This window comes from Nuphar pumila, chromosome 2 (genome assembly GCF_984573655.1).
Source record: "Nuphar pumila chromosome 2, dmNupPumi1.hap1.1, whole genome shotgun sequence".
NCBI lineage: Eukaryota > Viridiplantae > Streptophyta > Magnoliopsida > Nymphaeales > Nymphaeaceae > Nuphar > Nuphar pumila.
Window position 1 is genome coordinate 43,399,993 of NC_143250.1, and position 17,426 is coordinate 43,417,418.

Here is a 17,426-nt window from a genome sequence, read left to right on the forward strand (position 1 = left end):
GTCAGTCAATTTCCACGAGCACCCAAAGTTGTTCAACCCACATCAGGGATAAAATCACGTCAACAAAGAAAAACAATGTATTTCACCCTCATACGACAGCTTCTTTCACAACTACACAGGGTTATTTAACCCAAAACAGATATCAGATCAGATCAAGCAATGAGATCTGGAAAAAAAACTGAACCACGTCGAACTCGGCATCCAGGTTCACGACTACAAAAAAAACAGCACAGGAAATGAGATCTGAGAAGAATAGAACCATGTCGAACTCAGCATCCAAATTCACAACCAAAGATAATATGAGCATACACAAAAAAAAATTACGGCAGCTGCTCCCAGACACAGAAATCACGGCAGCTGCTCCCAAACACAGAAATCACGGCAGCTGCTCCTAGACACAGAAATCACGACAGCTTAAAAAAAATTCACAACACAGAGGTTACGGCAAGAGAACACCTTTCACATCCAGATCCAACACTGCTGCTTATCAATAGGTTTTCTTTACTTCCACAAAACAAACTTTTGTTTCTCCTGCGCACCATTCAACTCTACCATATCCCGATCCTGAAGACACGTAGTCACCGTGTCCCTTAGATCTGATGACAAATCTGGGTCATGACCTTAGTCAGACACCAGATCTGTTATCAGATCTATGCAAAAAAAAAAATGAGCACACCTGGTTCCAACTTTTTTTTTGTTGGTGTAGATCGATCATGATCGATCACGCTCTCGAGATCTACCGCTCTGATACCATGTAGAAGTTTGGATGAGATGCACAGGAACCTAGGCAGAGAGAAAGAGAGAGACGGCTGTGAAATAAGAAAAATCGTTAACTTTGATTAGGGCTAATCTCTATGTTAAATAGAGAGAGGCCAAATATAAAAATTACATACGAGTCCCTCATTAAACAAGAAATATCAAATAACCTACTTTTAAGAAACCTTAAACTTAAAAACTCTTTAATCTCAACAAGGAGAATAAACTGTATGTTTAGTCCTGCAGGCCTAACCACAATATTAAAACAAATCAGATACTAAAAAGGTTAATCATGTGAGAAATGATAAGACACAGATGTTCTACCATATGAATCCTTGAAATGATACATTTGGCTGACTGTTCTAGCTGATTTCAAGGAGAAACTAATCGATCCAGATTTTGAAGGCAATTATATAACTCTGATTATTATCTTAATTAATGCATATATTTATTTAGATGTACATTTTGGGTCAGGAAATATGAAGTTTGATGGGGTTTTTTAACTTACTGAAGACAACAGGCAAAAATGAGAAAAAATAGACATAAATGACACCATAGAAAGCTATCATACAGGCGAGGCCATGATACAAATGCAAGAACATATATTAGATTGGCTACAACAAAAATATCTGATCCAGTATCAAGTAAATTTTTTAATAGCACCACCCTCAAGCCACAAGTAATATAATTCAGATTAGGATCAGTCCAAATAAAAGGATCAATGTGGCAGCATCCTAACATGAGTGAGAAAGCTCACCTTACATTTCCCAATAGCAAGGTCTAATTCATCCACTGGTCCTTGTGTGTGATAAGTTCCCTGTAATACTGGAGTAATCTGAAAAGCAGATAAAATACCATGTAATTGTAATGAATCAAGAGCCTTCAATTAAGAACAAAGTGTCCACAAAAGATCCAAATGGACAACCACAAAAGTAGCCACTAAGGGCACACTCACAAAATCCACAAAGGGCACACACAAGAAGGCTCAAAATATAAAAAATACAGATTTTATTAATAACCCAAAATGCAAGAAGCATTACATAAAATGAGGGGTTTCACCCCTTTTTATATACATCATAGAGAGACAAAAAGAGACGATGGAGCTAGTCCAATGACTCTATTTGTAGCCATTGGACTAGTTCCAATGGCTAGTCAAACTAGTCAACTTTATGTTGACTAGTCAAAAAGAACAAAAAAAAGAAAAGAAAAGGAAAATATTTACAATAAATATATATATACATATATAATATGTATATAATACATATACATACATTGGTATGCATATATAGATACATATATATTATTTATTTATATATATATATATATACATTTTATGTATATACAATTTAACATTTCCCCTCAAACTTACAATAGAATGACCAAAAGTTTGCCTAAAAAGAAGTGAAATCTAAAAGCAATGAGAGGTTTGGTGAAGAAATTTGTCAACTAGTACTTTGATGTAACATAAGGAAAATCAATATTGCGATGTAAATACTCCTCTCGTACATAGTGACAATCCATTTCGATATATTTAGTGCGTTCATGAAATGTACAATTACTAATGGTAAGGAAATGAGGGTCTTCCACGAAAGCACCAAAGCTTGTAATAGGTGTCTATTGAAAACACTACAATTATAACCCACAAAAGGGCATAAATGAAAGAACTCAAAAGATAAAATAATAAACTTTATTTTATTCACATGAAATGCTTAAAAAACATTTTTACAAAGGAGAGGGGATCACCCCTATTTATACACAAGGAGAGAGTTGGAGAGAAGAGCTCATAAGGGCTCTTATAGAGAGTCATTGGAGCTAGTCCAACGGCTCTAATTGTAGCTGTTGGAGCTAGCTCCAACGGCTAATACCAACTAGTGAAGATCTAGTTGGATCTTGACTAGTTTAAAGTCTAGTTCAAATAGAACTAGACAAAAATAAAAATAAAAAAAGAAAAGAAAATAAATATAAAATATTACATATATTACATTATTATATTATATATAGTGACATTTATATTTTTAACACTCCCCATCAAACTTACGGTATAATGAGCGAAAGTTTGTTTAAGAGAAAATGATATATAAGAGAAGAGAGAGGTTTGGTGAAGAAATTCATTAATTGATATTCTAATGTAACATATGGCATATCAATAGTTCCATGTAGATACTCCTCTCTGACATAGTGACAGTCAATTTCAGTATGTTTGGTACGTTCATGAAATGATCGGTTGATGGCAATATAAATCGCACTTTTATTGTCACAGCATATGTGTGAAGCTTTTGTCACTTCAACTCCCATGTCAGATAGCAGTATTCTGAGTCAAACTACGTCCATTATTGTGGTGGTCATGACGTGGTATTCAGCTTTGGTGGACGAAAAAGAGACCTTATGTTGCTTTTTGCACCACCACGAAATCAAGGATTCACTTAAGAAAACACAAAAACCAGTGGTTGAGTGTTTGTTATTGGGATCACCTCCCCAGTCAGCATCAGTATAAGCAATTAAATCTAATGAAGATGAAGCAGACAAGAAGAGACCTCGTGAAAGGAAGGACTTAATGTATCTAACAATACGCAAAACTGCTCCCATGTGAACAAAAGTAAGAGCGTATTGAAACTGACTAGCTGTGTGTACAACATATGCTATATCAGGTCTAGTAATGGAAAGATAGGAAAGTACACCAATAAGTTGTTTGTAAGGAGTCAGATATCAAAAGCTTTTCCATTATCGATTTTCATTTTGGTGTTAACAACTTCTGGAGTATCCACTCTCTTATCAACTTTAATTCCAGACCTAGAAACAATATCAAAAGCAAACTTAGATTGAGATAATAAATAACTTCGAGGGGAATAAGCAACTTTAATTCCTAAAAAATATCTCAATAAACCTAAATGAGTCATTTCAAAATAATTTTTAAGAAGCTTTTTAATGTTTTTGCCTCCTCTAGTGATGATCATGTCATCCACATAAAGAAGAAGAAGAAGAATCCCTGCATCCGAAATCTTAATAAACAAAGCAGTATCAGTCGCAAGTTCTGAATCCAATATCAAGCATAACATGACTAAACCTGTTATATCAGGCTTTTGGTGCCTGTTTAAGACCATAAAGAGCCTTTTCTAAACGAAGGGTCTTACCCTTAGGAATACTTATGCCAGGTGGTGCTTCCATATAAACTTCTTCAACTAGGTTTTAATTGAGAAAAGCATTTTTGATATCCATTTGAAATATGAGTCATTTTCTAATAGAGGCTAAGGCTATCAGTATCCTAACTGTGGTCATTCGGGCAACTTGAGCAAAAGTTTCTTCGTAATCGATGTCACTCTTGGGAATACCCCTTGGCCACTAATCTGGCTTTATATTTTTCAAAAGTTCCGTCACTCTTGGTTTTGATTTTATAAACCCACCTAAAGCCTATAGGTTTCTTTTCTTATGGAATATCTTGAATAGTCCAAGTGTTAGCCCTTTCTAATGCTTCTAATTTTGCTTTCATGGCTTCTACCCATTCTATATTGTTTTTTGCTTGAGTACAGGATAAAGTGTATTAATGCAATAAATGCCTTATATGTAGGTGAAAAAAATTCGGACACAAATTTACCAGGAGGTTTAGAGAATCAGGATGACCTTCTGGTTTATGCTTCAGAATATTTTTCTAATGCACATGAAAGATTGGATTCTCTACGTCATGAGTATTTGTAAACTAGTGTCCCTATGGGTTTGCTCTTCATTAGTAACATTATGTTCATAATCAACAGTACCTTGACCATCGTCTAGGTCGTATTCATGGTCACATTCATTAGATTTCGAAGTCAAAACTATCAAAAAGGAATATTCGGCTACTTCCTTGATCTTTTCAAAATAAAAAAACCTTCTTTTTCTAAGGATACATTTCTTGATACATACAATTTTTCATTTTTAAAATCAAAATACCTATAGCCTTTTTTATTATCTGCATAACCTAAAAAGGCACAAGGAATGACACGGGGGGAGAGTTTATCACTTTTGTTGGTGAAGACAAAACATTTGCATCCAAAAACTCTTAATCTAGAGTAATAAGGAGATAATTTGACAAGTTTTTCAATTTGAGTTATATTTTTCAAAGAAGAAGATAGCATTCAATTAATGAGATAGGTAGCAGTTAGGGTTATTTCTGCCCAAAACTCTTTTGGAATTTGGTTTGCTATCAATAAAGTCCTAGTGGTTTTCATAATGTGTCGGTGTTTTCGTTCGGCCAAACCATTTTTTTGTGGTGTGTGTGGACATGATTTTGATATGTGAAGCCATGTAAATTGAGATAATCTTTAAATTCTTTTGACAAAAATTCTCCCCATGAATCAGTGCGAAAAATGAAAATATCATTTTGAAATTTATTTTTAGTCATTTTGTAAAATGTTTGAAAATGCGAAAAGACCTCTGATTTATGTTTAAAAAAGTAGATCCAAGTATGTCTAGAGAAGTCATCAACAAAAATTACATAATATGAATATCCGCCTTTTGATATGACCGGTGCACGACCCCAAACATCCGAATATATCAACTCAAGTGGTTTAGATGAAACAAAAGTTCTAGCTTTTCATTTTACTAAAAATACAACCTTTACAAGCAAAATATTCAGAATTACAAAATTTGTTGGATTTTAAATATATGAGGATGGCCAAGTCCTTTATGTCATAGATCCAAATCCAACATTATAACAAAAGGCAATCTTAGGTAACTCCAAAAAAACCATATAGTAGAGTCCTTCTCTATGACCTTCTCCAATAAACTTCCTTGACTGACGATCCTATACCCAACAACCATGAGAAGAGAAGAAGGTGTTACACCCATAATCAGATATTTAAGAGACAGATAAAAGGTTTAGATTTAGTTTGAGAATATATCTAACTTTTGGAATAAATAATTTTTTGAAGTTTTGAAGATTTTCAAAATTTCTTATTCCTTTGATTTCAAGAGATGTACCGTCAGCTGTGAAAACACTTGACACACTTTAGTTATTGTAAAGACATTCAGGCCAACTATTGTTATTTGGGATCATGTGAAAAGAAGCAACAGAGTTAAGGAGCCAAGGAAAGTTACCGAGATCTGAGAAGGATGAGACAACTGCTTCGGTTCAGACTTCACTTAAGGAAGATGCTCCTTTGATAAGTGGTTGAAGAATTTCCATTAATTGTGTCATAGACACGGGTGTATCTTGATAGGTTTGATCTTATGATTCTTATGATGAACCAATGGATGCAACTTTTTTTTCTTTTCTCCTCTTCAATTTAGGACATTGAGGCCTATAGTGGATGACAATGGTGACAAATGATGTTTCTTGTCATAATCATTATTTTGTCTACCAAAATGAGGCAGCCTATAATTGCGCATATAATTTTTCGTTCTAAATACAGCTAGAACAGAATCTTCTTCATTATTTGGAGTATACTTTTTTAGCTCATTTTCTTCCGTAGTTAGTTCCTTAATAGTGTCAACAATAGAGGGAACTTTTCCTCTATGTAAAAGAGCCAATTTGGTTGTTTCAAATTTCGGCCTCAAACCATTATAAATTGGTAAAAATGTTCCATATCAAGTTATTTTTGGCGAAGCTCGATATCTTCGGGACAATGTCACTTTGGCTTAAAACGAGCCAACTCTTTCCAAAGTTCGGACAACTCATTATAATATTCTCTAATACTTTTGTCGTTTTGAGTTAAAGTCCGAACTTTATTTTGCAAATTACACACATATGCAATGTCTTTAAGGGAATACATATTTCTAAGGTACTCCCAAGCCTTATTGGCATGCTCGAATTTGGCAAGACTAGAGCATTTTTTTATGTTTACACTATTAATTAGCCAAGACATGATTTTGGCATGCCCCATCCTCCATTCTTTCCACTTTTTCTCATAAGTGACAAATACTTTATTTCTCTCTCTTTCCGTGAGAGGCACCTCTTTCTCATTTTCAATTTTTGTGAGAATTAGTTTTGGTTCTGAATCGAAACCATCTACTATTCTTCACAACCCTTTTCCCCAAATGTGATGCTTCATGAGCCCACGTTACATAATTGGTATCATTTAATTTTACGAGCATGATGCTGACTTTATCATTGTCATCCATTTTTACAAGGGTGAAGAAGAGAGAGAAGTGATGAGATAAAGAAAAAAAGAAAAAGAAAAATATGAGAAAAGAAAAAAGAAGAGGACAAGAGCACAATCATGATCTTTGTGTAGCCAACAATCCTCCAAAGGTCTTCTTTCTTCAACTATGATGACATAAAAAGCACTTGAACCGTGATCAATGAGATGAATCAATTTTTGCTAGGGAGGCACAAATAACGAGGTGGTAACTCTTCCAAGATCTAGAAGCTTCCGAGCTCTGATACCATGTAAGGAAATGAGGGTCTTCCACGAAAGCACAAAAGTTTGTAATAGGTGTCTATTGAAGACACTACAATCATAACCCACAAAAGGGCATAAATGAAAGAACTCAAAAGATAAAATAATAAACTTTATTTCATTCACATGAAATGCTTAAAAAGCATTGTTACAAGGGAGAGGGGATCACCCTTATTTATCCACAAGGAGAGAGTGGGAGAGAAGAGCTCATAAGGGCTCTTATAGAGAGTTGTTGGAGCTAGTCCAACGGCTCTAATTGTAGCCGTTAGAGATACCAACTAGTGAAGATCTAGTTGGATCTTGACTAGTTTAAAGTCTAATTCAAATGGAACTGACGAATCATCCGCACCTGGTCTGAATAGTGCTAGATCGCCTCCGGAGACTCTACTGCTCTCACTCCAACCTCATCCCAACACACCGGAGATCTGCATGGTCTACCATACAGAGCTTCATACAGGGTCATACAAATACTGACATGGTAACTGTTATTATATGAAAACTCTGCATGTTTCACATGTCTGTCCCACTCCCCTGCTCAATCTAGTGTGCATTCTCTAAGCATGTCTACGAGAGTCTGGATTGTACGCTCTGTCGGTCGGTCAGTCCATGGGTGAAAAGTCGTACTGAACTTCAACTTGGTACCCAAGGCCTTTTACAACTAGCGCCAGAAACAAAACGTGAAGCAAAGATCTGGATCTGACACAATAGAAAGTGATACCCCGTGAAGTCGAACAATCTCATCAATATACAAATCTGCGAGGCTCTTCAAACTCTGACTCACCCTGATAGGCAGAAAATGGGCACTTTTCGTCAATCTGTCAACTATAACCCAGATGGCATCATGCTGACTCAGCAAACCCACGATAAAATCCATCGATATGTTGTCCCACTTTCACTCAGGGATGTCCAAAGGCTGCAGTAGTCCACCAGGTCTTTGATGCTCGATCTTAAATTGCTAGCAAGTAAGACATCGGGACACAAACTCCGCAACGTCTTGTTTCATCCCATTCCACCAATATGTCCTCTGAAGGTCCTTAAACATCTTGGTACTATCGCAATGAACGGAATACTTCGACCTATGGGCCTTACTCATCAGCTCATCCCGAAGTGCCTTCAACGATAATACCTTCGATCAGATAGGTCTGGTCGTTATGCTCCGTAGTCGTGGCAGCGTACACTCGTCCATTAGTCTTCCTCTGCGCTTACTGCTGCTAAGGTCTTTGTTGCTACTATGTTTGTTGTTGTTGTTGTTGCCTGCCTTGGATTACTGGCTTGTTACACTAATAACATACCTCCTTGAAGAGAGGACAATGGCCGATAGGATGGCTCTTGTTGCATCTCCTGCATATCAATTGTGCCTTCCCCTGTTGTTGTTTCTATTGAGGACAACTCTAGTGGTTTCCCTGCTGGGTCTTCTGTCGCTTATTCTTCATTCCCTACGTCTTGCCGCCCGCAGGTGGCTTCTTCCGAGCTTCACCATTGTCGTTACCACCATTCTTCGACTGCCCTCCCTTGAATCGCTCACATTCCTCATTTAGGATGGAAGCTGACTCATTAGCATCGCTAAACATCGTAGGATGACTAGTCATCACACGAACTCGTAGCCCGTCCTTGAGACCACACACGTACTTGGCTGCCCTAGCCTTATCATCAGCGAAAAGGTTGGGACAGTACCGCTCCATGCTCCTGAATTTGGTGGTGTAGTCCAACAAACTCATGTTCCCCTGCGTTAGTTCGAGAAAGTGTTGTTGCATCCTTTCCCTGACGAAAGAGGGAAAGTATGCCTCAAGGAACTCCTCTCGAAAGTTCTCCCAGGGGATAGTCTCAATTGCTGCATACTTCACCTTGCACAAGGTGTCCCACCACTTCTTGGCATCGCCCTTCAGACGGTACGTGCCAAATTCGGTCTATCGATCCTTAGGCACATGTAGGACACAAAATGCGCCATCGGTCTCCCCAACCCAGCTCTCAACGGCTTTAGGGTCGGTCTTCCCAGATAAATTTGGCGGATCCAACTTTAGGAACTTCTCATAAGTCATTGCACCAGTATTCATTGTCACAACTGATGTAGGGTATATACACGTCATGGGTTGCGCAGGCTGCGCCTGGATGAGTAGTCACAGTCTCAGCCAGACTGTTGAGGGCATTCGTCAAGAAGTCCCTCTGCTCCTGCTAGCTCGCGGGAGTGTTAGTATGCCCATGACTATATATCTATAAAAATTCAACCAAAATTTATCAGTAAACTTTACACCCCTAAATCAAGCCTACCCCCTTAGGATTGATCACAATACAACAACACAATCATATTAAGCATACAATTTAAATCATCACACATTGATTTAAATATAATTATCCATACAGTCAAAAATAGAAATTTCCAAATTTTAAAACAGTAAGGAAACAAATTTTACAAGATAGCTCTTACCAGTGTCGTAGAGACTGCTTCTGGAGTACAAGTTTACGACCTGTACGGTGGTGGTTCTGACTACTCAAATAATCTTATTTTATGCTCTGAGACCAACTTTGTAACAACCATAAACTGACCTTCGAAAAATATAAAAAATAAAGAATTTAAACAATTGCGGAAAACCTCCCAAGGACCAGGGTCGCATCACAGATTTAATACATTCATTTCATCAACCATTCTAAGCATAGAGACAATTTAAAAATAATAAATTGAACTTCATTTATTAAATCAATAAATCAAGAAAGTTAAAAATGTAAAATCGACTCCATCAAATCCTGCAATAGGTCAGAACCCAATCCACCAAGTCACAAAGCTTCGAGTTCTCCAGCCAGCCAGTCCCACACATCACTGAGCCTCTGTGCTTGTAAAACATTATTTCTTAAAACGGGTAAGAACTGAAGTCCTTGTACGAATTCTTCTAAAAATCCAACAGTAATAGAAATAACATAAATTAAATCATGCACAAATTTAAGAGAAAATCACAAGCAATAATTTACCAGAACTAACTTACCATTTAAGCATTCAACAACATCATGCTAAACCAAATATTCAGAAATGCATGAAACTAATGTTAAACAGTAAAGGATGCATGAATCAATGCATATTATCAGAGTTTCTTTTGCATGCATGTCCATATTAAATGCACACAAATTTAATTTTCACTTTTCTTTATAAACCCCCGTAAAATCAAAACGAGCAAAGTTTATGAGGTTCAAGGTAGTTCCAAGTTATAACTTAACACACAATTTGTATTTTAATTACTAGGTTTCACACTTGTTCCCCGACCGATATCAGAAATCCCCATCTTCCATCGAAACATTAAGAATCCTCACCTAATGTCGAGACATCAATGGAAATCCACAACCATTGATGCCATTTTTTTGATATACCAATAATTACAGCTGAGTCAACACCACCACCCCTAGGCGAAGTGACTAAAAGCTCCCTAAAACTATGGCTGGGAACATAAACTCACATCGGGTTCTTGTGGACAACAATTGCACACGGAGTTTTAGTATCCTCACGATCCCTTACGACCGTTATCAAAGATTCTCATACTATAAAAGGGACATCAAGAAAGAGCATTATTATACTGTTTTGGTCTCTTTTACCATTTTAATCAATTACAAGTTCTTTACAAAAGAACAGTTATGCAAATCCACATGTAATAACAATTTTGAACCCTTGCCCTAACAATTCAACAGTATAATTAATTTTGAAAAAAAATAATAATTTCTAGAAATCATTTTGCAATGCATAAATAATTTCAATAGCGCATGAGCAACACATATTCATGGCCTACATAGGCCCCAAAGTGGTTTCAATACAACCACTAATAAATCTCAAAAATAATTCATGCCATTGCAAAATTTCAGTGAACACACAGATCCACAAATTTATGTTCACAATGCACATTCACAATATAAAAAGAACGCGCATTTGACCAAGCGCATACACATGTATATAGAAAGCTTGCAGACTTATCTATTTATGATCTGATTTATGCATATGATAAGCAAACTGCAAACTATCTACTTATGATCAGGTTTATACATATGATCAACAAACATGCAAACGATTTACTTAAGATCAGATTTATGCATATAACCAGCAGCCATGCAAACTGTCTATTTATGATCAGTTTTATGCATATGATCGACAAACTGCAAAGCTCTATTTATGATCAGATCTATGCATATGATCAGCAGATATGCAAACAACCGATTTATGATCAGGCTTATGCATATAATCAGCAAACACGCAAACATCTATTTATGATCAAATTTATGCATCTGCTCAGCAGACTTTAAGCATCTATTTATATTATCAGATTCATGCGCATGATCGACTGACATGCAAACTATCTACTTATGAACTGATTTATGCATATGATCAGCAAACATGCAAACGATCTACTTAAGATCAGATTTATGCATATGATCAGCAGACTGCAAACATCTATTTATCATCAGATTTATGCATATGATCAGCAGACTATGATCAGGTTTATGCATATGATAGGCTGACAGCAAAGGTTAGCTACTTATGATCAGATTCATGCACATGATCGACTGACTACAAAAAATATATATTTAAGATCATATTCATGCACATGATCAACTGATTGTAAAAATACATATTTATGATCATATTCATGTACAGACAAATATATATATATATATATATATATATATATATATATATATATATATTTATGGTCACATTCATGTACATAATCGACTGACAACAAAATATTTATGGTCAGTTCATACACATAATCGACTTACAGCAAAATATATATATGCTTATGATCAGATTCATGCACATGATTAATAGACTCCAACTAGGTATATTTATGTTCAGATTCATACACATGACCAGCAAATTGCAAAAATACATACATATATATATGATCAGATTCATACACATGATCGGCAGACTAAAAAATATATATGATCAAATTCATGCACATAATCAGCTGACAGAAAAATAAATATGTATATGATCAAATTCATGCACATGATCGGCAAACAATAAAATACATATGTTTATGATAGCAAAATATATATATATATATGTTTATAGTCAGATTCATGCACATGATCGGCTACAACAAAATATATATATTTATGGTTAGATTCATGCACATAATCGACTGTCAATAAAATATATAAGCTTATGGTCAGGTTCATGCACATGATCATCTCACAACCAAAATATATATATATATATATATATATTTTTGTCTCACATGAAATAGTACCTAGCCTATATGATGATATAAAAGACAATAAAAGGTATTTTTGAAAACGTGTATGAACATAGATCCCAAATTTGGTTTTGCAAGAAAAGTAATCATGAGTTTTATTTATTAATTTTTTTTAAATCACAATCTGCCAAAAAACTTGTATATGTTAAGGCAACCAGATTTCTTCTCTAAATCTATGCTTGAATCAACTTACACTAACTCCCTTCCCATCCAAATTTGGAGAGGGACCCGTACCTTGATTCTTGATCTTAGGAAAAACATAGAAGAAGGAGGGAAATCGTTGAGGATGCTTTTTATTCTTCTTCTCTCTTTCTCTTCCTCTCTCTCTCTAGGGTACGGATTCTAGAGAGAGAGACTCTTATTCCTTTTTATAATTTAGGAAAGTCTCTAGAGGGGGTGACGCCCCCTTCTAGACATTTAGGGGTAGAGTTCTACCCCTAGTAGAACTCTACCTCTAGAAACATTATCTTTTTAATTTTATTATATTTCATTTTTTTTATCCAATGGAATATTCCACACTAAGGGGAGCGAGGGGGGGGGGGGGGCTTCTAGATGGCCAAGTGGGGTAGAGTTCTACCCCAGGTAGAACTCTACCTCATCTTTTCACTTTAAATTAGCATGGATGGATTATGGATCCGAGTTGGACCATGATCCAAATTTCAATTGGATCTCAACCCATACCAGGTCTTAATCAATATGAATTCTGGACTAGGTCCAGATCCATATTAACATTGGTCTAACGGAGTGGGTCGAGTCCGATCCAAACTGAAAAAGACCCAAAAATAGAGGCCGATCAAGTTAGAAAAATGCATTTTTTGAACCAACCGATATTTGATTTCGATAAAATAAATCTATGTTTCGAAACGAATCTAACTATGGTCTTAGATCAATTTCACTTGAATTTTGCTCAAACTTAAAGGTTAAAAACAAATAAATTCACAGATTTTTCTTAATATATTTAGATCTTGTTAATGGGCTCTGAACCATGTCCAGACCCAGGTTGACATCAGCCTATAGTTAAATATTTTCTACAATTTTGTCATATTAAATATAAATAATTAATTTAAAATTATATTTTTAAGCTTAAAAATTATGAAAAAATTATGATATATTACAGCTAGAACCGAATCATCTTCATTCTTCGTAGTATGTCTCTTAAACTTATTCTCCTCCATACTTAACTCTTCAATAGTGTCAACAATAGAGAAAATTTTTCCTCTACGAAGGAGGGTTTGTAGTCTCAAATTTCGGTATTAAACCATTTATAAATTGATAAAAATGTTCTACATCAATTTGCCCTTGGTGGAACTCAATATTTTTGGGGAAATGACACGTAGGTTCAAGAAGAGTCAACTCTTTTCAAAGTTCAGACAACTCATTATAATAAACCCTAATACTTTTGTCACGTTGGGTCATGGTTCGAACTTTGTCTTGCAAGTTTCACACGTGTAATATCCTTAAGGGAATACATATTCTTGAAGTATTCTCAAGCCTTATTAGTATGCTCAAATTTTGCAAGGCTACAACATTTTTTAATATCAACACCATTAATAAGCCAAGATATAATCTTGGCATGTCTCATTCTCCACTCTTTTCATTTTTTCTCATAGGTGGCTAAGGCCTTAGTTTTCTCACCATCCAAAAGTGGCACTTCCTTCTTATTTTCTACCTTAGTGAGAACTAGTTTAGGCTCTAGATTGAAGTCATCCACTAGTCCCCACAACCCTTTTCTCTAAATGTGGTGTTTCATAATTGAAGACCATAATACAGTTTGTATCATTATGTTTCAAGGGCATGATGGTGATACTTTCTTTGTCATCAATTCTTACAAAGGGCAAGAGAGAAATAAAGAAAAGAAGATAAAACAGGTGAGATGAGAAAGAGAAAAGAAGGTAAAGGAGAAGCAATAGTATGAGCACCACACAATGAACTTTGGTTAGAATCAACGAGCACTCGAACCAACGAACCAAGTCAATCTTCAAAGGCATGAACACATGGACACTTGAATCACCAAAGAACAAGAATCTCCTCTTGCTCCCACAAACACGAAATTGTGATGATCAATCTCCAAAGGTCCAAGAGCAACGAAGCTCTGATACCATGTAATGAATCAAGAGCCGTCAATTAAGAACAAAGTGTCCACCAAAGGTCCAAATGGACAAGCACAAAAGTGGCCACTAAGGGCACACACAAGGCTCAAAATGTAAAAAATATAGATTTTACTAATAACCTAAAATGCAAGAAGCATTACATAAAATGAGGGATTTCACCCTTTTTATATACATCATAGAGAGTGTCCCTACGTTTTAAAGAAGAATCCAAGTAAGTCTCATCCGCAGACGTTGGAGCTAGTCCAACGGCTCTATTTGTAGCCGTTGGACTAGCTCCAATGGCTAGTTAAACTAGTCAACTTTATGTTGATTAGTCAAAAAGAAAAGAAAAATATTTACAATAAATATATATACATATATAATATATGTATATATGTATATAATACATATATATATATATATATATACATTGGTATGTATATATAGATACACATATATATTATGTATATACATACATTATATGTATATACAATTGAACAATAATTACCCTTTCATCCTAGAACTATTAAAAGCTGCAGCTGTCAAAAGTATTGACTGAATACAATAAAAAGGAAATGAAACTATGTGAAACAACAGTCAAAGATTTGATAAGAACAAGACATGAAAGAAACCTAAAATATTTTGGCTAATAATGTCAAGCACAATCTACATCCTTGATCTTTCCATGTATGACACCAGCTCATATTCATTGTCATTCACACTTATAGTTCTGATAGATGAATAACCAACTGTCCACTACTTGAGAATCTAATCACACAGATATCATGCCATTCTCTATCAACAATTACACAAGCTTTTCAAAATTGAGACTTCATTGTTACTGCAACTACTATCATCGCCTATGACGAATCAAGATGTTCAACTAGCTACACCAATTTAGCATCTGCGTGCAATGAGCAAACAAATCATCTTTACTAAAAATCATCTGAAGCCAAACAACTCCCGTTCACAATCAATCTTTGAGAACAAATTATGATGTTGCAGAAAATATATTTGGAGACAAGCCCACTTCAGGTGACGGGTCTTTCTGAAGAAACTTAGACCACTGGTTCCTAAAGTTTGGCAGCATGTGGATCCAAACTGTCTAGGACAGAATTAGACACGGAAGTTCCAGTCTTTTTCTGCAAACTAGAACTAATCCACCTATAACACAAATTAGAATTCTCATACGCAGAGAACATGAAGAAAAAGGAGAATCCTCACAAATTAGAATCTCAAAGTACTCAAATTTTTTTTAAAAAAGGTTCCACCTTCCTCGCAATGACCAACGCAACCAATAGCCTCATGTACCATGAAAAGGAAAAGGAAAACAAGTAACACGTCCCATGACAGCAACCGCGGACTCTAACATACAAAGAAATAGCAACTAAAAACAAGATGGATGCAATGATGCTTTGCCATGAAGCAGCACCGCTGAACAAAAATTACATAGACCAGCAAGTTGAAACTTTTGCCTGTCCCAATGAGATAAGAATAACCCACGAGAAGGAAGAAAAAAAGGCATAAATTTTAATTCTGCATGAGTTCGAACTGGTTGAAATAGATGCTGAAAACACCAAAGCAAGATGAAATAAACACTTTTACATTAACAAGGAATCCGTATCACCATAGAAGCAGCACCCTATTTCAGCTAGATTAACTAATCGCTCAATAACCAGAACGTTCTAGTCTTCCACTTCTACTGGATTGATCCTTCTGAATTACACTTCTAACTAACTTAGTATCGATGCCAGAAACAACCCAAACCATCAGTAGCGAAGGAAACGTAGAAACAAAACAATCGAATCAAGCATTCTCTAGCATTAAACTACCCATTCAATCCAATAATCCAAAATGACCGAAAAAACACAATCAGAAGCACCACCAACAATCACACCCTCAAACAATTAGATCGAAGTCAACTAAGCAACAGAAAAGAACCACCTTTATCATAATCCTGAACATGATAAACCGATAAATCGAAGATCAACAGCCAAAAAATCAAATTTCGCGACGTAATTCAATGAGAACGATCAAAATAAATCCGTAAAGTTTTTACGGGTTCCTGAGTTCACCTTCGGTTTGGAGATCTTGGGGGCGAGCCTGTACAATTCTTCCAAGGCCCGCCTCTTCCTCCCTTCCATCCGATAACGGAGACAACCCGAAAAAACCCAATAAAGGCTCAATCTTCTTTGATACGCATCGGCACCTATTCACAGACGAGGAGGCAAAAGGGAGAACGATGATCCGGCCTGCGAATTAGGGCAGGAATCGAGTGGCGGAAAGGAATGGGTTTTGGCTGCGAAAGAGAGGAGAATTCCAGGGTGGTCGAGTTCCAAACGGCATCAAGAACAGTGGCAATTGGGGAAGGTCTAGGATGAGAATTTAGGGGCTTAGGAATACCATCAGAGAGAGAAGAAGATGAAAAAAATGATGTGGGGATTGAAAGGAGGGAAAGGAGGAAGAGATGAGGCCTAAAATGGGCGTGGTTCTATAAGAACCTCTCTCTCTCTCTCAGAGTCTTGGCAGATGATATTGATAGCTAATTGTTTAATTTTAGCATTTTAATTTTGGGAAGGTTCAGAGATGACAAGATATAATGGAATTAAGTTCTTCTATATTTATAGTCATTTAGACTCTCTCTCTCTCTCTCGCTCTCTCTCTCTCTCGTGTGTGCTGAATTACAGCGAAAGAGATTTACTGTTTTTTTCACTTTTTACATATAATATTTTGAAATTGACCTAATTATGAAATTAATTCTGCCTGTGTGTGCATGTGATTCTATTTGTCGAATAATCCTGACGTTAACAAAACATATTTCTCTATCCCTTTTGACTGAATCATAACAAAGATTATTCTGTGTTTACTAAATTCTTTTATGAATTATTACTGCTAGCACCATACTGTCTTTTTTATAGGATAGTACCATACTATCTAATGAACTCTTCTTCTTTTTTGCTTTATAGACAATC

The 17,426-nt window shown here is 35.8% G+C and overlaps 1 protein-coding gene across 3 annotated transcripts in view; it reads right to left on the bottom strand.

The window, feature by feature from the left end:
* The window catches only part of LOC149845359 (uncharacterized), a 30,826-nt gene extending 13,862 nt beyond the window's left edge, over positions 1 to 16,964 (bottom strand). Inside the window, exons 1-2 of one of the 3 annotated variants that reach the window (XM_089995716.1) lie at positions 16,530 to 16,964; positions 1,514 to 1,591 (exon numbers count right to left, since the gene is read on the bottom strand). In XM_089995716.1, coding sequence (XP_089851842.1) covers positions 1,514 to 1,591; positions 16,530 to 16,598 — 147 coding nt within the window. In that variant the 5' untranslated portion in view covers positions 16,599 to 16,964. Of the gene's footprint in view, positions 1 to 1,513; positions 1,592 to 16,529 lie in introns of those variants that run through there. The other 2 variants (XM_089995717.1, XM_089995719.1) reach the window with 2 other exon arrangements.
* Between the last annotated feature and the right edge of the window lie 462 nt (positions 16,965 to 17,426).